This window comes from Telopea speciosissima, chromosome 8, assembly GCF_018873765.1.
Source record: "Telopea speciosissima isolate NSW1024214 ecotype Mountain lineage chromosome 8, Tspe_v1, whole genome shotgun sequence".
Classification (NCBI taxonomy): Eukaryota; Viridiplantae; Streptophyta; class Magnoliopsida; order Proteales; family Proteaceae; genus Telopea; species Telopea speciosissima.
The window spans coordinates 59,705,822-59,729,041 of record NC_057923.1 but is presented as its reverse complement, the minus strand read 5'-3'; the positions used below and the strand labels follow the sequence as shown (position 1 = coordinate 59,729,041).

Sequence of the window (23,220 nt, the reverse complement as noted above, 5' to 3'; positions counted from 1 at the left end):
TCAATTCGGGTAAAAAGGACTAGTATAATTGGATTTAAGACGGCTTACTTGAACAAGTTTACATGACTTTTGATAATGTTTTAGATTTTTTTTTATTTGACATGACATGTCTGATCAAAACCTAGTTTTTCATTAATAATGAGTTAAAATTGATTTTTTTTGGGGGGGGGGGGGGTAAATTACACGTCATCCCCTGATTTTCAAGTGAAACTCAAATCACCCCTTTGATTTTTAAAAAATCTCAAATCAGCCCCTAGTTTAGACCCTAATATGACAAATTAGTCCCTATCGTTAGTTTTATGTTGTTAAATGATGATGTTAGCTAGTTAAATAAATTTAAATCCCTAAACTACCCTTGACCAATGTTGAAGATGAAGGAAGGGTAGTATTGTAAATTTAATTCTAATATTTTAGTACAAGGATAAAACAGTCCTTTCACACCAATAATTAACAGCAGACTAACATCGTTACTGTAGAGGGGATGATTTGAGTTTTTTCAAAAATCAGAGGTTGATTTGAGTTTTGTTTGAAAACCAGGAGGTGACATGTAATTTACTAATGAAAGGTCCAAATTGAAGCTTGATAAATTGGAAAAATAGCATTATCAACACATAAAGGTGTGTGATTGTTATATTATAACATTTAACAGGTGATCAATCTAAGACAATTCCCTAGAAATATACACATGAGTGGGAATAAAGCTCCAGTGTTTAGCCCTTAACTCCTTTAATTTCACACCTATTATCAAAGAAGGAATAAGAAATATACTAGTGATATTTTCTTGCCAATTAATAATTGGAAAAAGGATCGAATATTTTACCATCTATGGTGAAGAGAGAATCTCTTCAACCACAGATCTGACCCCTTTGATTTAATCCAAAAAGGATAAATCAGCCCTTCGTTAGTAGGGACTTGGAGTTAATGAGTCATTATTCCAAGAATCCAATCATAGCATAAAATCACTTATAAAGAGGATTCTCTCCTTACCCTTGGTTGCCTTCAAAAAACATTCAAAATTCAGGTAAAAGTCTATCTTTGTTATTGACCTGTTACACCAAAACAAAAGTGAGGGACCCACTTGACTCTATCATCAATCTCACTCTTTCACCAAAAAAAAAAAAATCATCAATCTCATTCATAAGCACTTATGGTTCACAAACCCCTACAGGGTTTAAGTATAAAAGATCTCTTCCATAAAATTAAAAAAAAAGGGTTTTTGTCAAATGCCCCCTGGAAATGCCCGTTTGTCCAAATGCCCCCTTGAAAATTTTCTAATCCTAAACTCTCCCCTATTTTCAATAAATTGTAGCATTTTGGTGCTGTCCGTTAATTTGGGACATTAAACGTTAATTTTAGGGTATGTAATGACCAAAATGCCCTTGTGATAAAAAAACTAACAAAAATTAAAATGTAAAGTGACCAAATTGCCCTCATCTTCCCCAAATGGTTAGGGTTTGATTTTCAAACCCTAAACCATTTGGGGAAGATGAACCCTAAAATTTAACCTCCAAAATTGAAGTTGCAGTGAAGAAAGTTTCCAAAAAAAAATCTCCAGAAGATAACGAAAAGAGTTTCAATTTCTTTTTCCCTTTTTTCTTTACTTTGTTAGCCCAATTTTAGAACCAAAATCCTGCAAGAATTACAGTAACTTCGTATGGCATATACAATCGGATTTAGGAAATCCAGCAGGGTATTTTTGTGTCGGTGTCGATTAAAGTCAAAAGGGCTCAAATCCCAATCGAGAAATCCATCAAAACCCTCATAGAAAGCTCAACACAAACCCTTTAATGGTTAATAAGAAGTGTTCAACGGAAAAAGAAAGGCCTTTCAATTTTCCATACCCTTCGATGGACCAATTGCCGGCAACTTTTCCGTCTCCTTGGTTCTGTCATAATACCACCATCACCACTGGCGGCAGCTGAACCACCGTAAAAGTCACGCCTCGACATTGAATGCTAAGATTTCCCAAAATAGATAGAGGCATGGTGAAGTGGCGAACCACATCCCTTCCCTTTGTAAGATGTAAATCAAACAAAGAAGGTCCATGCGAAGACTGACTTTCGAAGTTTTTTTTCTTAAATTTTCATCTTATATATTCAAAGTGGGAGAGCCTTTCCAAGAACAAGGGCAGAGATTTGGGGCAATCTTAGTTCTTATGGTTTTTCTTTTAATAGAGTTAAGTTTGATTTCAGGTTTAGCTTTTAAACTCGATTTGGGTGAGCATTTTGCTAGGAGAAACTCTTTTGCTATTGATTTCTGAAACTTCGGATAGAAAAGATAGTGGATTTCTTCACTGCAACTTCAATTTTGGAGGTTTGATTTAGGGTTTGATTTTCAATTTCAATCCCTAAACCATTTGGGGAAAATGAGGGCAATTTGGTCACTTTACATTTTAAATTTTTTTGGTTTTTGTCACAAGGGCATTTTGGTCATTATATACCCTAAAACTAATGTTTAACGTCCCAAATTAACGGACAGGACCAAAATGCTACAATTTATTGAAAATACAAGGGAGTTTAGGATTAGAAAAGTTTCAAGGGGGCATTTGGACAAACGGGCATTTCCAAAGGAGCATTTGACAAAAACCCCAAAAAAAAAAAGTATAAAAGATCTCTGTGGGGAATGTGGCCAACGCCAGCACTCCCATGTGTCTATCTCTCTCCTCCTTAAAATAAATGGATAGAAATATCTTTTTACATAAGAATGGAAGAGAAACACATGAGAGTGCTGGGTAGGCCATACTTCCGTTCAGAAAACTATTTCCCCTTATTAGAATACCCTATTGCGCACATCTGAAGCCCCTCCATTCACTCATGGCACAAGGAAAATTCGATTCAAAGAGAACGAAAATTATTGGACGAATTCTGTCATTAGGGGTAATTTAGGAAATACGGAAGAGGAGAGAGAAGCGGTGAATTCATTTCTGTTTTTTTTTTTGTTTTTTTTCTCTCTCTCTGTGATCCCATTTTTTTGATTCACAGAAGAAGAAGAAGAGGAAGAAGAAAGATAACCAGAACGGAAGAAACTATAGGTTCTGCCACGATTAAAGCAGTGTTTTCGATTCTATAGATCTGTGCCAAATTGGCTCTTACAAAGGAGGTACGAATCTTAGGACCTAACTGACGTTAAGCTTTCGAGCAATGGCGTGCATTAAGGGCGTCAACAGATCGGCGTCCCTCGCCTTCTCCCCTGACTCACCTTACCTTGCGGCTGGAACCATGGCCGGGGCTGTAGATCTGTCCTTTAGTTCTTCTGCCATTCTTGAAATCTTCAAGCTTGATTTCCAGTCGGATGATAAGGAGCTACCTGTTGTTGGTGAGTACCCTAGCAGTGAACGCTTCCATCGGCTTTCTTGGAGTAAGACTGGATCCGGAAGTCAAGAATTGCCTCTTGGTATCATTGCTGGAGGCCTTGCAGATGGTGGTATTGATATTTGGAATCCACAGACTCTAATCAGGTACTTATGACTTCCTCTCTTTGATTGAATTAAACTTGGTTCACCTGTTATATAACATCGACATCATTGTCCCAACAATTCGGATCATTTCTATGGCCACCACCGGTTTTTAGGATTCAGTAGAATTGGCAATTCACAGACACCTTGGTTTTCCTCATTTGTGGCATATTGGAATTATAGTTGTGCGTTTTTCTTAAACAAATTTAATCCATTTTTATTTGTTTTTTTCAATGGGATCACGGGCATCATATTGTTCACGGTGGCTCTCGTTTCTCATTGGCATTTACCCTCTCGCACCTACGCTTATTCTTCTTATCTTTTTGCCTGGGGATCTTCCCCTCCAACATGATGGATATTTTTCAGTTTATTTTCTTAGTTTCCTGGATTATATGTTTCAATGTTACCCTTTCTTGTATTTATTTTCTGGTGGGCAAATGCGGCCCAAAGCTATTTCGTTCTCCTCCTTGATATGTGCTCGGAAATGGCATGCCAGCAAAAACAAAACTGCAATTTGCAAATTGATAAAGAATTAGTGTGTTTTGGTAAATGCCAATTATTATAAAAAATCTTAACAGAAGAACCTCATTAAAAGTCCAAATTTCTTCATTTTTTGGGTAGGGGTAGGGGAATCGTTATCCTCTCCCGTTACTGCATGGTGCAGTAATGCATCGTGCGGCGGCTGCAGAGGCCATGTGCACCATGCGGGGCCCGCTGTGCCACATGGCCTCTGCAGCGTGCCCGTATGCAGTACTGCACCGTGCAGTAACAGGAGAGGATAAAAATTCAGGGGTAGGGTGGTGTATTGATTGGGCTCTGCCAAACTGGATTGACCTATTTGTTTGTCTTAAATAAATGGTTTATTTAGTTGCATGCCTTCTGCATCATTGACATCACCAAAAGTAGATTAAGACCTTAATTATATTTTATGACGAAGATCATAAATTACCTGCAGTTCAGAGGAAATCGAAGGTGCCCTCATTGGACGTCTTAATAAGCATACTGGACCTGTGAGTTTCCTCCTATATACATTTATCCTCTCTATACTGGCTATAATGGCTTCCCCCCCCCCCCCCCCTGTTTCCTAATTGATGCTTTCTTTTATCTAGCACCCTCAATTAGTCCTCAAGTTTTGCTTAAATACAGGTCCGTGGTTTGGAGTTTGGTAGTATCTCAACAAATCTACTAGCTTCTGGGGCTGACGAAGGTGAAATATGCATCTGGGATCTAGCTAATCCAGTAGAACCCACTCACTACCCACCTCTCAAGGTATGTAGGCATCATATTTGCCTCTAGCACATGCTTATAACCCCAACATAAATACTTGTAAGTGTTATTTGTGCTTAGTTTTTTGAGTATCTATGGAGGCATGTAGTTTATATGTATGTGTTTCTTACACGCTCTACATGTACTATAGGTACTTTCGATTATATATAAGTTGTTGATCGTTTGTCCCTTGTTGCTTGCAAGCATATTTCTGCAAGATGTGTGCCGTATTTAACTTAGTTTGTGCAAACTTTGCCAGAATGTTGGATCTGGTGCGCAAGGTGAAGTTTCTTACTTATCATGGAATCACAAGGTTCAGCCTATATTAGCATCCACTTCATATAATGGAATGACAGGTAAGGGAAGGATATGAGCCATGTCACTTATATTTTAAACTTCAAAAAAGAAAGGGAAGATCTATTCTCTTTTATTTTCATGTATGCTGATGCATATATATTTCCCCCCTTTTTAATCTGAATTTGTGAATTTCTGCGTTTTCTAGCGGTTTGGGATTTACGGCGGCAGAAGCCAGTGATAAAGTGAGTTGCTTTGTGTTGATCATGAAGTGTTGTATGGACTTTCAAATTGTAGATCTATATGTGTGATTTGACATGTTGATGTCACTTTTGTGTTCTCTGGCAGTTTGTCAGATTCAAATAGAAGGCGAGCTTCTGTGTTACAGTGGAATCCTGATGTTGCAACCCAGCTTATTGTTGCATCTGATGACGATAGTTTACCTTCTTTAAGAGTATGATGTTTTTTGCATTTAATGGTTTTGTTTAAAATATTCTTTACTCTGAATGATCCTCTGTGCTAGTTTTTGTAATTTCTATGATGCGTGTGACAGCTTTGGGACATGCGGAACTCAATGTCACCTTTGAAAGAGTTTGTGGGCCACACTCGAGGTTGGAAACCTTCCTTGATAGTGATTCTTTTTCCCCTCCCCCTCATAAATAGATTAACTTTTTGGGGCCAGCTTGATAACTGCTTCATTTAGTTATGTTTTAAAGGTGGTTCATAATATGGAGTTGGGACCTCTTCGTCTTTGTTTTGTTTTGTTTTTTTTTTTTGGTACAACAGTAACTTGTGATGTTTCTTTAGTTAACTGGTTTGAGATAAACTTTTCAATAAGTTTCTTTGTTACCCATCCACTAGATGCTGTGTTCTGTTGATTATCTTGAATTACGTTTCATTCCAATTCAGTTTTCTAAAACTTATTTATGAATTGTCTGCTGAAAATTTGACAGCAGGATTTTTGCAAAATTCAGCTAAAGCTTTCACTTGTTTTTTTGTTTTTTTTTGTTTTTCTGGGCTTCCATGTTTTATGCCTGCTACGTGTTTTGCTTGAACCCAATACTCCCTAAACATTTCACTGATTACTGTTGCCGAATTTTTGCCATCACTTCGTTTAGATGTTAATATGAAACCTTCAATTTTTAGTATTGTTATGCATTTTGACATTTATTTCCTCTTTGCTTGTTTCTATCTTCTACACAGGTGTAATTGCAATGTCTTGGTGTCCTAGTGACAGTGCCTATTTGCTTACTTGTGCCAAAGATAATCGAAATGTTTGCTGGGACACGTCTACGGGAGAGGTAGGAAACTGTTTTGTACTTTTGTTAAAGTTTTCATCTCGTGCCAGTTACGCACTTTTCCATTATCCAGTTGCCTTCTAACTTCTCATCATTGCTTTCGTTTTCAAATGGTTCAGATTGTCTGTGAGTTGCCAGCTGGCACCAACTGGAATTTTGATATTCACTGGTACCCAAAGATACCAGGAGTCATATCAGCTTCATCATTCGATGGAAAAATTGGCATCTACAACATTGAGGTTGGTGGAAAATGTCTAATCACGGATCCATTAGATTCTTTGCTTGTACATTCAGAGTGTTTTCTTTACATTTGGGACCTCTGTGGAGTTCGGTTTTTTACTTTGCTGAAATGAATAAACTCTTTATAATTTGTCAATCAGAATCTGCTTTTTTATTCAATTTTCTTTCAAAGTGCTCCAGTCAGGATAACATCATTAGTGTTCTTTATTATGATGTATGCTATCGATTGTCAACCTAATACGAAAGACCATCTTTGGTTTAGCCTGTTAGAATGGTCTTTTCACTGTTAACGACATTCTTGTCATTTATCCATATTTATTTTTCATTGTGCAGGCTTGCAGCAAATATGCTGCTGGAGAGGGTGTGTTTGGCATGAGTATGTTTTCTGAGCTGATAAGGATCTTAAATATTCAGTTCCTCCCTCCCCCTTAATTGAACGTCATTGCAATTCAACTGTCAGCCGCTTCTACTTTTGATAATCTTGCTTCCCTGCATCAATTGATCTGGTCATCCCCATTGAATTTAGTATACACTTTTCTATCTGTAATGAGTATATTTTGTTTTAAAAGGAAGAAGGGATATATAGGATAAATGCAAAAAAGAGGGAACAAGAACAAAATGGTGTTTGGCAATGGTATCTTAAATCACCTTAAGCAATACATTCTTGTGGATCCCATTCTTATTGACAGAATGGCATTACAGCTTGTTGTTTAAACAAGTAGTTCGGGAAAAGCTAGATCATGGATATCTTTATTTTTCCCCCTGTTCTCATTTACTCTGCAAAGAAGTTTATTGAATAAATAATAGAGAGAGTGGTGCAGCAGGTAAGAGTATAATAATAAAGACTTCACGTAGTAGGGAGGAAAGAGGCTGGGACCCTTCAAGATTTTCTGTTCTCATGAACTGGTTGTTTGGAAGAATATAATGAGAATGTGGACTGTTTTCTGTCTTCTATAACTTATGAAGGGGTCCAAGGCAGCTTAGGGAGGATATTTTGGTTGGTGATAGGACTCATGTTTTTGTATGTCCATTGTTTTTTTTTTTTGGGGGATAGGTGGGCCCCAAGGAGAGTTGAACTCATGACCTCTTAATTGTGAGGTGTTGGTTCTTGCCAACTAAGCTCCGCTTTGGGGTTTATATACTTGTGTTTTGGAGGGAGATTTTGTGTTATAGTGATACATTGAAATCTCTAGTGGGAACACCAGTTGGAATTTGGTGTTCGGAAGAAATCTCATGGATTGGAAATTGGATAATTTATGGTGTTACAGTAGGTTGAATCTCACCTGATTGTAAAATATGGAAGAATGATGCTGAAGAAATGTCATCTCTTTAAATTGTATTATGAATCTTCAGTCTTCACTTCATGCTGGTTTAGAGCTGTGATCTGGATTCCAAAAGCCTCCTGTGAGTTCAGGTTTCTCCATGAGCTTGTCTCTAATAAAGGTCCTTACCCTGAACACCTTGCAAACTAGGGGTTTCAATCTTGCTAATAAAAGCCACCTTTTCGCTGTTGTATGGAGATGACTAATGTAGTACTGATTTGAAGGACTAAAATGGTACCAAAACAGGACTGAAAACAGAGAGATTAGCAAGTAGTTTTTGAACAAAATAGCATTAATGCAAAAGTCGACCTCAAACCAGGGAAACCAGCTGGAGATTGATTGCAGCCAGGATCAACACAATAAGGATGAACAAATTAAATAACTGAAAAATTTTTATTGCTTTTTTTCCCCCTGTAAGTACCATGGTCCTCGGGATGAGGGTTCCTCAGCCTTATGGCGACAAGGATTGGCTTTAATGAATAACGGCATATCGTTCCGACATATCATCAGGGGGATTGGGATCATACTTCATAAAGAAATGGAGTCGCCACCTAGGATTAGGGCCTAGGACCCAATGTGTGTAGCCCCATTCGGGATTAACGGAAAGGGCTACGTGATTCCATATGGTCTGGTCAGAGATTCAGGGTAAGTAGTCAGGTTACGAGAGTGGGAAGATGTTAGGCACCCACCTCGCCCGGATAAACCGGTCTTTCTACTAGATGCTTGTTTTCGAATATTCTCCCTTAATGATATATCCTATACCAACATGCAAGACTAAGTTATGATGCACTAATCATGACAAAGAAAGAAAAATCATTTACTATGTACACTAAAGTGAGTTACTTTAATTGTCTACATTATGCCAAAAATAATAAAAAGGAAAGAGACAGATATCAGTCGAGAAATACAAGAAATAAATGAAAGTGTACCAAATACGAAATATGTGATGTCCCACGGCTCAGGTGGAGATGGACGATTGGTTTGCCTCTCTCTTGTCAGACAGAGTAAAGACTATATGAGATGGGTTTCGTTACTCAGACTTCGGGCAGAGCAACGGCTGTATAAGGGATTCTCGTTAGCTGTATACAGACAGAATAACGGCTATAAAAGGAGGCTTTAGTTATCCGTATGCGAAAGGAATAACATCTTGACTAGGAGGTGAACGCTCTTCACTCAAGCGGGTAATCGATGGATCTACCCACAACTCAGAATACTACTCAAAACCCACTCACAAAGGCTTGAAAGAGGGCAAAAATCGGACTGGGAGGGTCTCCCTAGGCCTAGAATCCATGAAATGAGGGGAGGGGGACCTTCCTATTTATAGGGCTGGATAGGTCCTCCACGGCGCCGTGGAGGACAACCACGGCGTCGTGGATGACGTCAGCCTGCTGACGTCGTAGCGCTCCGCGGCGGCGTGGTTCCGTACACCATTGCCGTGGGGACCTCCACAGGGCCGTGGGACACTGTCCACGACACCGTGGACAGTGTGGTCCCCCTCATTTTAGTGATGTTAGGGTGATTTAGCTTAAATGTAGGGACAAGAGTCCTTCTTGAGAGAGATACCGATGTCTGTCCGTGTCCTGTTGGCATCATCGCCGGGGGGTGACAAAATTCAGTGTCTACACCCCCCCCTTTCTGTTCACATATGAAGAACATAGAAAAGGATAAGAAGAAGAAGAAGAGGATATAGAGAAGAGAAGAAGGGAGGGTAGGGGATGGCTTTGTCAGCCTGGGTCTCTCATCCACAGCTATCCCAACTGTTGAAACAAGGATATTCTCCCATAAACAATGGGAACATGGCCTGAAAATCCTATTCTCCAAAATCTGTTTCTATTGCAAGAGGGGCTGCCTATTTAATGGAATAGGTCAGCTTACAAAATTAGAAAATATTAACTTCCAAAAATAGAAACCTAATGAAAATAGAAACTAGGCTTTATAGTTCAGCCAACATGCAAGGAACAAAATTAGAAACTAGTAAATATAGTAACTACTAAAAAGAAACAAAATTTGAAACTACTAGATACCTAGACTTGAAATTTAAGAAACTATTACAAAAATAGAAACTAAGGTCAATAGCAGTTTCTAATAGAATATTCCACCAACATCCAGCAGCTAATCTTCACACCGGCTTTCCATATCAGTTCCTAAATCACTGTTCACGTGAACAGTAACTTGGGTACTGTTCATGTGAACATTTTTTTTAAAAAATTTCTGTCTTGGTCCCTTCTCTTCTTCATGCTTCTCTCTGGGCTGGGGCTGCCTTAGGTGATGCTCCATCGAACCAACAAAAACTTGCCACATCATTAAATCAGGCTGCCTCTCACAGCAGTCGAATCCCACAACCTTGCTGGGCTGGTTTTGGGGTTTGTTCCTGCAGGTACATATGGACTTGTGATCTACATCAATCATAGAACAAGATCTAGCATTCAGAAGGACCTGAAATTCAGGTCGAGTTCTCCTATTAGTGAAGGAAACTCTTGCTGAAAATCCCAGGTTAATCCAAAGGGTAGATCTGGTTTAATGAAGGATTCCTATTGTAACTAGGAAAGGAGCAAAACAGTCAAAATAAGATTCTGATGAAAGATCAGGTTGTAGAATATTAATCACGATGCTAAATTGAAGTTATGTTATTAAATTCAGTAGAATCAGATCAACAATAACAGGTGTCAATTTCGGCAAATTGAGAGCCTAGAACACTGTATCAACTACTTGGTAGAATCTGAAATTGAAAACAGGAGATGATAAAGAAAATTCTCAATCGCAGAACTCTGTAAACAGATTCGAAATCAGCATCATAAAATTCCCACAATCAAGCAATCTTAGTATGAATAGGACTGTTCTAGTTTGCCAACAGAATAAGAAATTAAAAACAGGTTTTGATAGTCGACAATATGGAGACGAAAATGAACATGAATCAGAGTAGAGATTCACCTTCAAACTCAGCAATCCTAGCAGGGATAAGACTGACGAATCACAGGCAGCAACAATGGCAGAATTGCAGAAAACAAAGGATTACTTACTCGAGTATTGATGGAGAAGAAGATAGAAGAAGAAGAAGATATGACTAAGCATCCCAACTAGCTTCGACTGGAACCCCACCAGCCATTAATGGTATTCCACCATATAGCACCACATCTAACAGTCATCTAAATCTCACAGAATAAAGAAAAAGCTCAAGCCTAAATCTCATTAATCAAAATTCATGCACAAGGCTGTAGCCCCTTACAAACTAATATAGAAGACTTAAAACAGACTCAAACACTATAAAGGAAAGGCTTAATCCAATCCTTAACTAATAAGGTAACATAAACTGACTAGGAACAGGCATATTTTGACTTTTTGCGGCCTTGATATCGCCCTCTTGCGGCCTCCCTCCTCTGTGTAGGCTGGCTGGCCGCTCCATCCCCCTCCCCCTCTCCTCCCCGTTTTTTTTTCTTCTCTTGTATATTGGCTCCCCTTTCCCTTCCCTCTCTTGGGGTTCGGTAATATATTCATTTACCAAAAAAAAAAAACTCACTAGGAAACTAAAATAATGAAAGAAACTGACTCAAAACAGGACTCTAACTAAACTAATGAAGTAACTATTGTTTTCCTACTTTCTACCCATATTTTAGGTCCATTACCAAGAAAACCCATGGGATCAACACCTACATAACCCAACCCAAGGCTTATTTCCAATAAAATAATCCCTTTAAGTGACATATTTGCATCAATGACGGGCCAAGGATGGCCTAACGTCTGTGTTATCTGAAAGGAAAATGTGTTTTTGAGTTTTGACTACAGTTGGTATGCTTGCCAGGCGCTCTACTCGTTCTGCCCCCTTGGGTTAGCAGCCTTCAGGCTTTGCGTGCCCTTTCTAATATAGAATGATGGCTAGCCTGTGAAACGTGAAAGTGGAGTCAAATTAATGAAGTGAACAGCCTGACTTCTGTGTTTGACGCTTTGCGAGGGAGCATATATTTGCTTGTTGAAGCTTTGCTTCCCCTAGTTTGGAGAAACACAAGAATGGGCTTGTGACTTTCATATAGGAAAATACTTCTATTCGACTGCATTAATATTTAATAGTAGCATTCTATAGGGGTTCGAGTCTGGAAACAGCCTCTCTGTTAAAACAAGGGTAAGGTTGCGACATTATGACCCTCCCCAGACCCCGCAGTGGCGGGAACCTCATGGTGGACGTAACCAGGGGAGTCAAGGCAATGAATTGTGATCCAGCAACTCAGGTTCAGCCATCAATTATTGGATCTGTTTGTTCTATAGACTCTACCATGACCCCCCATCATTATATGGACTAAATCTTTTCCAACTCCTACTAGACTCCCAACCTGAGAAAACACTCAAATTACAATTTTAGCACCTCCAATGAGTGCCTGATCCCCTGTTGCATGAAGAAACTCCTATCGGGTTTCTTAGGTAGAAATTTAAATTCAATGGAGCTTTAACTTAGAATTCAAGTTGAGGATGTAGTTTGGGTGTTGGATCCGGTCAAGGAGGAGAGACCTCTATTGACTTCAGAAATTGGGAAGATACCACAGGAATCGGAACTCAAAATGGGTGCAGTGGGTGGAGGTAAGGAGCTCAAGATTTGTCTTTGGAGGAAACACCTAGTGATCATCCTCATGTCTTACCTGGAAACCCTTTTTCTAATTATTTATTTCTGAAGCAACAACTTTTATAGGCCTAAGCCAGAAAAAGAGGAGAATGTACAAGATCAGTATATACATCATCCACAAAACTCACCAAGAGATGGCCATTTGTCAAAACAAAATTTGCCTCACTTCAAACCATTGGATATGGCCCTACATACATAAATTTCCTCTCAACCTGACCCTTGGCTAGAAAATTAGCTAAGGAGTTTGCTGATCTTGAACTCCAAGTAAATGAGATGTTCCCTAGGTGGCATAAAGACTTTGCCCTGGTGTTCCTTGTTGGAGAGAAAGTATTCATGCTTGGGTGACCAAGGAGGTGAAGCATATTGAAGTATTTATCTCAACTCTTCTGTTAACCTAATCTTGGAGGATAAAGGTGGCAAAACTGCCATGAAGTATGGAGATGATCATCAGTGGTTAGATATGTTTGTGTATTAAATTCTTGAACTGGACCTTTGATAGTTCTCTGTGGAGCATGGACACTATATCTGAAATTTCATCTAAAGCAAGTTCTGACTTGGTGGTTGCTTTAGGCACCTCTAGGTTTGATGACCATATGGTAAATGTTATAATGCACATATGTAGTGGATTAGTAAACTGGATCCATCACAACTCTGTTTAATGTAATTTAAATGCTATAAAATGTTGTACTTTCTGTTGCTTCAATGTCAAATTTATAGTCTCTGTAGCATGTCAAACTTTCTTTTGGCAAGTGATATATTCTCTTTTATGGTATCTGGGATAGGTTTTCTGATGGTCCATTTTAGATGTCTACAGCAGTAGGTTGTACCTGGTACATGTATCTTTGAATTCTTCATCTTATATTTTGAAGTATGATGTGCCACAGGTTGTTGATAAATTAATTTTGTTTATGTTGCAATCTCCCAGCACCTCTACTATCTCACCAAAAGGCACCTCCTTGCTTTGGTTCTTATTCTATGGATATGATTTCACATACTTATGCTTTATTTTCATTTGTTTTGATGTATGGCATCCTGCTCTTTTTTGGGACCTTAATGAACCTTCATTGACATCTTCATCTTCAACTGCAGCACCCTTGAGAGCTCCAAAGTGGTTGACACGTCCAGTGGGAGCTTCTTTTGGTTTTGGTGGCAAGCTTGTTTCATTCAACCCTAATTTATCACCTGCCGGTGCTCCAACTGGAAATTCTTTGGTAGCTCTCTCTTGTGTTGCTCTGGTGCTTTGCTCCTTTCATTATGTTGTTTGTCAATTTCTTCTACTTCTTTTCCCAGGTTTATGTGCATAGCTTGGTTACTGAACTCAGTTTAGTGAGCCGCTCGACTGAATTTGAAGCTGCAATTCAAAATGGGGAAAAATCTTCCTTGCGGCTTTTATGTGAAAAAAGATCTCTGGAGTCTGAGTAGGTTATCTATAAAAAAGATCTGTTAGTGGCATTTTCCCTACATTTCAAGCAGAAATTTATTCAACTTATTGGATTGTAATTTTTTTCTTCTGCCTGGTTATTGTGATTAGATCTGTGGATGATAAAGAAACATGGGGCTTCTTGAAGGTTATGTTTGAAGATGAGGGGACCGCAAGGACAAAGCTACTCAACCACCTAGGATTCAATGTATTCACCGAGGAAAATGATAGTGCACAAGAGGAGCTTTCCCAGGATATAAATACGCTCAGTCTTAATGAAGGAACAAATAAATTTGCTGGAGATAAAGAACTCAGTTTCTTACCCACTGATAATGGGGAAGATTTTTTTAACAATCTTCAAAGCCCTACAGCAGATTCATCTCTTTCACCTCCAGCTAGTCACTTCGAGGGTGATGGTGGTGCTGTGAGTAATGTTGAGCAATCCCTACAAGAATTGGATGGAACCAGAGAGGGGGCTGATTCCTCATTTGAGGATAGCATTCAACGTGCTTTGGTTGTTGGAGACTATAAGGGAGCTGTTGCACTGTGCGTATCTGCAAATAGAATGGCTGATGCTTTAGTTATCGCTCATGTGGGTGGTGCTGCTTTGTGGGAAAGCACACGTGATCAATACCTGAAAAAGAGTCACTCATCTTACATGAAGGTCCATGTAATTTCAATCTTTTTTGTCTTGAAACATCAAAGCAAATCTTGTCTCATGTTAAAAGCAATGTGGGAGTGGTGCAGTTAATGCACCATCCTGGAAATGTCTCATTAATTTACTTGACTGGCCCACTGAACTGAATCCATTAGGAACAGCTAGTTGACATATATCCTATTGCTACTTGGTGTTCACCAGGTTGACTAGTTGCTAGTCACCTCCTAACCTTTGTCTTTTATTTAAATTATTAGGAAAGAATTATGTTAATCTATTTACCTTTCTAGTTTGGGAATAAGATAATTAAGTAATTTTACATTTTTACTCCCTCCACTGCCACCCAACACCTCCTGTAAAATCTGAATAATCTTCCTCTTTGGTGCTTTTGACAATCTTGAAAGCATGACTGGCATGTATTTTAGTGCTGTTCATAGACCTATGAAACCCAAATAGTCTTGCCTTCATTAATTTGTGTTAGCATTTAATCACCTAAATAAGCAAAAGAATATTAATATGACACTGGATAAATATCATTAACTTGAGTTGTGGTTGCATGGTCCAATGGAGTATGAATTTTTCATCCTTCCTGTCTTTAGCTCAGATATTATAATGAAAATGGGAAACATGATGGCTGCTAATTTGTCTTTTGACAAAATGGTGAAAAGAAAATGGTTACTTTTAGTTTCAAAAATACAGTTTTTATTATTTCTTACATTAGAGGATGGAGATAATGTCCTCCTCCTCCGGTGTGTCAATAGTTATACTTCCTATCGATTTTGGTTCTCTAGTTTCTTACTCAACTTGGAAGATCAAAATACCCAGATGGCTTAGCTGCCTTGACTACAATGGTGGGACATGTAGTGAACATGGATTCGTCATGCTTTTCTCTACTATTTTGTTTCCTTTTCCTTTTTTGTGTAAAACTGAGACGGTTCTATCTTTGTGCAGGTTGTGTCTGCAATGGTGAGCAATGATCTAAAGAGCCTTGTGAACACCAGGCCATTGACTACATGGAAGGAAACACTTGCTCTTCTTTGCACTGTAAGTTATTTAATTTGTTTTGGACTTTCATCGTTATGTTTAATTCTGAATTAAATTTTGGTCAAATGATCTTGTTATCTTTCTATGCAATGCATGATATCTATTACCTTTAACTTCCCTAGAGCCTATGCTGTTATCATAGGCCATCTGAAACAATTGCTCTGCTCTATATCGCCTTTTTGTCTTGTGCCTTTAGATGTAGATGATTAAAAAGATCCCTTACAGTGAAATGAGGGACCCAAATGCTGTATTCAATATGGTATTGGTTATTACCCTCTGTTGGTGCATTTTAACTGATTCATTCTTGATGTGCCCTCTAAAATGAGATTATTCTGCTGCTAATAAAAAAAATTGATATCTGCAGCAATGAGACTGGAAGTTACTGTACTTTCCTATGATATCTTATCCCCTTTTACCATGATCTTTTACAGTTTGCACAGGGAGAGGATTGGACTCTGCTCTGTGATACTCTTGCTTCAAGACTTATGCTTTCAGGAAACACATTAGCTGCAACTCTCTGCTATATCTGTGCTGGAAATATTGACAAAACAGTTGAAATTTGGTCACGGAATTTGAAGGCTGAGCATGAAGGGAGACCCTATGTTGACCTTCTCCAGGTGGATGTTGTAATCAGAAGTTCATCTAAATTTTTTTTTCCTTACTGTTATTATTATTTTAAAACCCAGGTTGAAGATTGGCATCTTTCATTTATGTGGGTAGGATTTAATGGAAAAGACTATTATCCTTGCTTTGGCGACTGGACAGAAGCGATTTAGTGCATCTTTGTCCAAGCTTGTGGAGAACTATGCTGAGCTACTAGCAAGTCAAGGGCTTCTACTAACAGCAATGGAATATTTAAAACTTTTAGGGTCTGCAGATTCATCTCATGAGCTTGCTATCCTACGGGATCGTATAACTCTCTCTGCGGAAGGTGAATTATTCTTTTGATTCTCTATTGTTTACATACTGTTTATAAAAACTTCTGCACATGTATATTGGTGTTAATAAGTATCTGTTAAGGAAAATTCTGACCTGCATTAAGTTGTAGATGAGGTGTCAGCCCCTCATAAGATTTTTTTTTTTCAACTTGTTAAATATTTGAAGGTGAGAGCTTGTTTGGCAATGATTTTATCGAAGTCTAGGATATGTCAATGCATTTTTGGTGTCCTAAAAGCTTTGTTTACATAATTTCCTGCTACCCATGCTTACGACTGATTATTTTGATGTAGCATCAAGCATGATCATGCTACAAAATGAATGTGTTGCGAGTGAAAACCCCATCTGTGCTTGTCTTTAATGAATGCCAATAATGTATGAGTTGCCCAAGTTGTATATTATTGCTACATATTATCTGTTGATGTACCATTACCCTGTTGGCTGATCTATATTAGCCAAGTTCCCATAGCTAAGAGTCAGTGGTCATATGGCTTCCAACTATTAAAAAAAAAATCCACACACTTATGCCAGGCTCCACTTTAACATAGGGAAATATTCTATTCTTGATGTTTTCATGTAGAGTAGAATGGATTTTTACTACTGGACTCAATGCATGTATGCATCACCTACATTCTCAGTTTGATGATTTTTTATTTTTAATGTTGCAGAGAGAGAAATCCCCAAAAGTCTGCCTTTTGACAATTCTCAATTGCAATCTGAACCTCTATATTCCACTGATCAATCTGGTTTTGGTGCAGTTGATGGATCTCAACATTATTACCAGGTTTTTTTTCCGTCAAGACTGCTTTTAATATTTGATATCTTATTGAAAAAGATCTCGGTGAAGGATGCACTTCCTTGGTGCAAGTGGCCTGGTTTGTAAGACTTCCTGTTGTTTCATTTTCTTCTTCACAGGAAAAACCTCAGTCACAACTGCAGCAAGGCATTCCTGGTAGTCCTTGTGGTGAAAATTATCAACAGCCTTTTGGCACTTCATATGGGGGAGGATATGTGACTCCTGCCCCTTATCAACCTTCACCATCCCCCCATTTCTTTCTCCCATCACAAGCACCTCAGTCTCCACAGGTATTTCTCATTGTTGGGCTGTAAGGGATTATCTTGCCAAGAATTTAATTTCTGTTGAGTCTACTCAATTATTCAAATGTTATGTACTTTTTTGCTGAATGAAAAAGTAATGGGTTCTTAGGTTCCGCAATAAATAACCACAAAAACCGTCCACAAGGTAGAACCATAGGGTGTATTGAATAAAGGCCAGAATAAAGAAATAACAAGAACTATCAAACCAGGTCTCAAAGTTAGAATATAGGTTTAGGAAATAAGAAGAGAGAAGGAAGAGGTTGGAGGAAGAAGAAGATAGCAAGAGAGAAGAGAGAAGAGTGTATTGGGCTGTAACGATTGTGAATGGAGAGACTTCTCCGTTCACCATATATTCATTTAATCATCACTAATAGGAATTACATCCACCTCCCTAGGGAGGTAAAAGGGAAATAAAGAAGAAATAGAAGAATTACATAATAAGGCAACTAGTGATAGACTAGTTCCTAAACTACCCCTATTACATGACTTCTAACACTCCCCCTCAAGCTGGAGAATATATATCATGCATTCCCAGCTTGCTTAGGAAGGAGCTAAACTGAGAAGAGCCAAGAGCTTTGGTGAAGATATCTGCCAACTGATCCCTAGTCCTCACAAAAGGAGTACAAATACAGCCAGAGTCTATCTTCTCCTTGATGAAATGCCTATCAACCTCAATGTGCTTAGTCCGATCATGTTGCACAGGGTTGTGGGCAATACTGATGGCAGCCTTGTTGTCACAGTACAGTCTCATGGGCCCTTCAGTGTCAAATCCCAGTTCTTGAACAAGTCTTTTCAGCTAGATGAGCTCACACACTCCATGTGCCATAGCCCTAAATTCTGCCTCGGCACTAGATCTGGTCACAACATGCTGTTTCTTGCTCCTCCATGTGACTAAGTTACTTCCCACAAAGGTACAATAGCCGGAGGTAGATCTCCTGTCTGTAATGGAACCAGCCCAATCGGCATCTGTGAAGCCTTCCACTCTCAAGTGGTTGTGCCTTGCATACAACAATCCTTTCCCTGGAGAGGACTTCAAATACCTTAGAATGCGATACACAGCATCTAAATGGCCACTCTTGGGAGCATGCATGAATTGACTGACAACTCCCTTTGCATAAGAGATATCTGGCCGAGTCATAGAGAGATAGATAAGTTTCCCCACTAGCCTTTGATACTTCCCTGCATCAACAAGAGAGGGCCACAATCTTCTCCTAGTTTGTGATTCTGCTCAATAGGAGAGCTAGCTAGTTTGCAGCCTAACATCCCTGTCTCTGTCAACAGGTCAAGAATAAACCTCCTCTGACATATGTTGATCCCTTTCTTGGTCCTTAATACTTCTATTCCTAAGAAGTACTTCAAGGGACCCAGATCTTTGATCTCAAATTGCTGTGCCAGGTAGCAATTTACCTATCTCAGCTGTATCATCTCCTATGACCACGATATCATCAACATAGATAATGAGAGCTGTGATAGTACCATTACTCTGCTTGGTAAAGAGAGTATGATCAGCTTGGCTCTGGGAATATCCATTCTTCAGAATGGCCTGTAGGAAGCGCTCAAACCATGCTTTTGGTGACTGTTTGAGACCATATAGAGCCTTCTTAAGGAGACACACTTTCCCTTCAGCTGAGGGCATCTTGAAGTCTGGTGGAGTTTGCATGTACACTTCCTCTTCCAAATCACCATGAAGGAAGGCATTCTTCACATCCAACTGATATAAGGGCCAATCTTTGTTGGCAGCTAAGGATAAAAGAACTCTTATTGAATTATGCTTGGCCACAAGGGCAAATGTCTCCTGGTAGTGAATTCCATAGACTTGACTGTACCCCTTGGCCACCAACCTTGCTTTGTATCTCTTAATACTGCCATCAGATTTATACTTGATTGTGTAGACCCATCTGCATCCAACTGGGACACGTCCCTTGGGAAGGTCAAGTGGTCAACAAGTTGCCAAGTACCATTCTTCTCAAGTGCCATCATCTCCTCAGACATGGCTTGTCTCCACTTTGGGCCAGACATAACATCATTGACATTCTTGGGAATGGAAGCAGTAAAAAGAGTAAAAATAAAGGCAAGTCCTGTAGGAGAAATTGCATCATAGGAAACAAATTGGGATATAGGATTAGTACAAGTTCTTTTCCCTTTCCTAATAGCAATAGGAAGGTCCAAATTAGATGGAGGAGAAGGAATGTCACCTGATTGAGAAGGATGAATCTCAAGATGTGGATCTGGATCTGAAGAGGACTCTCTGTAGGTCTTCTTTCTTGTATTATGTAAACTTTCACCTTTTTTGTATGTAATGTGGTAATCCTTCTCCTTACCAGAACCACTTTCAACAACCAAATCTGTATTCCCCCCTGGTTGATCATTAATCTCAACCACATCTACAGTCCTGTGTTTTCCAATGTCAAGTAGAAAAAGAGATTTAGGTATAGGAGAAAGGAAGAAATCATCAGTAGCTTGTTCACTCCCATAATTCTCCCCCTGAAGAGGATGCTGAGAAAGAACAAAGAAAGGGACAAATTCAAGAAAGGTAACATCCTTGGAAATGAAACTTCAGCGGGAAGAAGGATGATAACACCTGTACCCCTTGGTAGTAGAAGAGTACGCAAGAAAGAGACACTTAAGAGCTTTGGGATCAAGTTTAGTGCGAGCAGATTTGTTAACATGCACATAACAAACACAACCAAAGACTCTAGGAGGAAGAGAAAAAACAGAGGCCTTGGGAGATAAGATGCCCAAGGGAGATTTGTAGTTAAGGAGCTTGGTAGGCATACGATTGATGAGAAAGGAGGCTGTTAGAAGAGCCGTAGACCAGAAGGTTTGGGGGACATGCATGCCAAGCAAGAGACTACGGGTGACCTCTAGGAGATGGTGATTTTTCCTCTCAGCAATCCCATTTTGTTGGGGCGTGTCAACACACGCTAACTGATGGATAATGCCATGAGTAGTAAAGAAGGCTTGAAGGCCACCAAACATATACTCTTCCCCTTTATCAGAACGCACAATTTTGACGCGGGTCTCAAATTGGGTAAGAATCATTTGGTAAAAATTCTGAAAGGCATCACAAACATCACTCTTATGCTTCAAAAGAACAGTCCATGTGGCACGTGAAAAATCATCAACAAATGACACAAAGTAACGATAGCCAAATAAAGAAGTAGTAGGGGAAGGACCCCACACATCAATATGCACAATATGAAAAGGAGCAACAGTTTTATTACCATGATAAGGATATGAAGACCTACAATGTTTGGCAAACATACAGGTTTCACATTGAAAAACATGAGAAGAGGCAATAGATGAAAATAAGTGAGGCAACTGTTTCCTCATTACAACAAAAGATGGATGGCCAAGATGGTGATGCCATAACATAACAGAATCCACAAAACTACTATCGTTTCGGCCACACACATAGGAATGAGCTGTGGGCAAAAACGGATAAAAAAAAGTAGAGGCCTTTCTCCTCGCGTCCACTACCAATAATCCTCTTCATCACCAAATCCTAAAAAAGACAGTGAGAAGGAAAAAATGTGACACAGTTGTTGAGAGATTTAGTCAGATGACTCACAGATAGAAGATTCAGAGTAAGGTTAGGGACATGAAGAAAAGAAGAAAGTGAAATAGATGATGTCATAGGGATATTACCCTTACCAGATATGGAGGAAAGGGAGCCGTCAGCTACCCTAACCTTGTCCTTACTAGAGAAAATGGTATAGGAATCATAATAATGAGACGTACCAGTCATGTGGTCTGTGGCACCCGAGTCAATGACCCAAGACTGGGCGGCAGTGGAAGCTGAGGTGGAGACCTGCAAAGCTGAGGATGATGAGGATCCAACCATATTAGATGTGCTCAACTGTGACACAACCCTGCGAACCACTGCATCCATAAAGGTGGAGTCATCCTGTGGGGCATCAGCATCAGTCGCCGCTGCGGAATGAGCCCGTGCTCCCCCTCTACAGCCACCATGACCACGCATACCAGGAGGACGACTATGGAGAGACCAACACCTATCCTTGGTGTGTCCAATGCGACCACAATGATCACATTTAAATCTGTCTCGCCCAACTCCACTGGCACCAACTGTCTCCACAGTACTACCTTCCTCACGGTTAGGCCCTGGGCCTCTACCACCTCCACGGGTGTCTCGAACAGAACTAGAATTGAGGGCTGACCTCTCAGATGGTGCTGGTGGTGGTGCCATAGTAAGTCGCCTGGTCTCTTCACTCTGTAAGTAACTACAAACTTCACTAAGAGAGGGAAGGGGAGACCGGCCCAACAGCTGGAGTCTAACTGGCTCATAGTCAGAGTTCAAACCACCAAGCAAAGAGAAGACACGCTCTTTTTCAAGAGTTAGATACAGCTTGGCTTCATCCTCTGGGTTGGTCAAATGAAGGTCTTTGTAATGATCATACTCTTCCACAAGACTAAGGAACGCACTGTAGTACTCAGAAATAGTGCTGTCGTCCTGTTTCAATGAGTAGATTCGTTGATGGAGCTGATAGACCTTGGCAGTGTCACCTACTCTGTCAAAGGCCACAGAGACACTGTCCCAAATAGCTTTGGCAGTTTCCTTCCTTATAAATCTTCTACCAATCTCGGGCTTCATGGAGAAGATCAACCAGGTCATAACAGTAGAATTTTCGGTCTCCCATTTATCAAAGGCCGGTGAACCAGCCGTGGGGGCCTTGATAGCACCTGTTATATATCCAAGCTTTCCCTTACTCCTGAGGGAAAGTCTCACAGAGTGTGACCAATCCAGGTAATTAGTACCATCAAGCTTCACAAAAGAAATCTGTTGATGAGTACTCTCATAAGCCAACTGAGGGACAACAGTGGGAGGCTGAGAATCAGCAGTACCAAGCACAGATGTATCCGAACCAGCCATGATGGATACCAACAATAAACAATATCACCAAAGGCAAGTGGGGAGTACACACTCAACCCAAACAAGCAAGAAGTCCTATAAGCAGCCTAGGATAGCACACTGCCGAAGTAGTCCTAGCAGCAAATGTCTAAGAGGACTTAAATCAAATACTTCACGGGCAGTATAATAGCAACCCAGCAGGTCAGTCCCTAAAAAGGCCTCACAAAGGCTTGCAAGTAGTAATAAAAGCTTCAAACAAGTGATAAAACTGCTCAAAGTCTATGCATATCCAATCCTCAACTAAGAGAGCATCAACCTTCAACTCGAAGCAAGAAAAAAAGGAAGAAAATTACTCTCAGTGTTACCTGGGCAGAACAGAGGAACCATGAGATTGATTTTTATCAAAGAGAAGGACTCATCCAGCCATAAGGAGCACAAAAGACAAGAAAAAGGATCCTTCTACGATCCTAATAAGCTGCTCCACCATCAAATCCATGCCGAAATGAGAAAGACATAAGGGAATGAAGTCGGCAACATCAGAAATCTGGGCAGAAACTGGTTCCCACGAAAAAGAGTTGTGCTCAGATGTAGTCTTCAATCAGCAAGAAGCAGTACATGGCCCTTGAACACCATCCTTCCACGATTCTAATGACTCATTCCAATCCACAAAACCAGGCCAATCGAAGGAGATATAGGAACTGCAGTGGAGGG

At 39.7% G+C, this 23,220-nt stretch overlaps 1 protein-coding gene across 3 annotated transcripts in view; it reads left to right on the top strand.

Annotated features, from left to right (window-relative positions):
* Window positions 1–2,940: 2,940 nt before the first annotated feature.
* LOC122670543 (protein transport protein SEC31 homolog B-like) overlaps window positions 2,941–23,220 on the top strand; it is a 35,733-nt gene continuing 15,453 nt past the window's right edge. The window contains exons 1-18 of one of the 3 annotated variants that reach the window (XM_043867468.1): window positions 2,941–3,457; window positions 4,410–4,464; window positions 4,601–4,723; window positions 4,980–5,076; window positions 5,223–5,259; window positions 5,363–5,468; window positions 5,568–5,625; window positions 6,218–6,315; window positions 6,432–6,551; window positions 6,886–6,928; window positions 13,576–13,697; window positions 13,777–13,904; window positions 14,018–14,570; window positions 15,513–15,605; window positions 16,037–16,222; window positions 16,326–16,536; window positions 17,210–17,325; window positions 17,457–17,627. In XM_043867468.1, coding sequence (XP_043723403.1) covers window positions 3,141–3,457; window positions 4,410–4,464; window positions 4,601–4,723; window positions 4,980–5,076; window positions 5,223–5,259; window positions 5,363–5,468; window positions 5,568–5,625; window positions 6,218–6,315; window positions 6,432–6,551; window positions 6,886–6,928; window positions 13,576–13,697; window positions 13,777–13,904; window positions 14,018–14,570; window positions 15,513–15,605; window positions 16,037–16,222; window positions 16,326–16,536; window positions 17,210–17,325; window positions 17,457–17,627 — 2,634 coding nt within the window. In that variant the 5' untranslated portion in view covers window positions 2,941–3,140. Of the gene's footprint in view, window positions 3,458–4,409; window positions 4,465–4,600; window positions 4,724–4,979; window positions 5,077–5,222; window positions 5,260–5,362; window positions 5,469–5,567; window positions 5,626–6,217; window positions 6,316–6,431; window positions 6,552–6,885; window positions 6,929–13,572; window positions 13,698–13,776; window positions 13,905–14,017; window positions 14,571–15,512; window positions 15,606–16,036; window positions 16,223–16,325; window positions 16,537–17,209; window positions 17,326–17,456; window positions 17,628–23,220 lie in introns of all 3 variants that reach the window. The other 2 variants (XM_043867467.1, XM_043867466.1) reach the window with 2 other exon arrangements.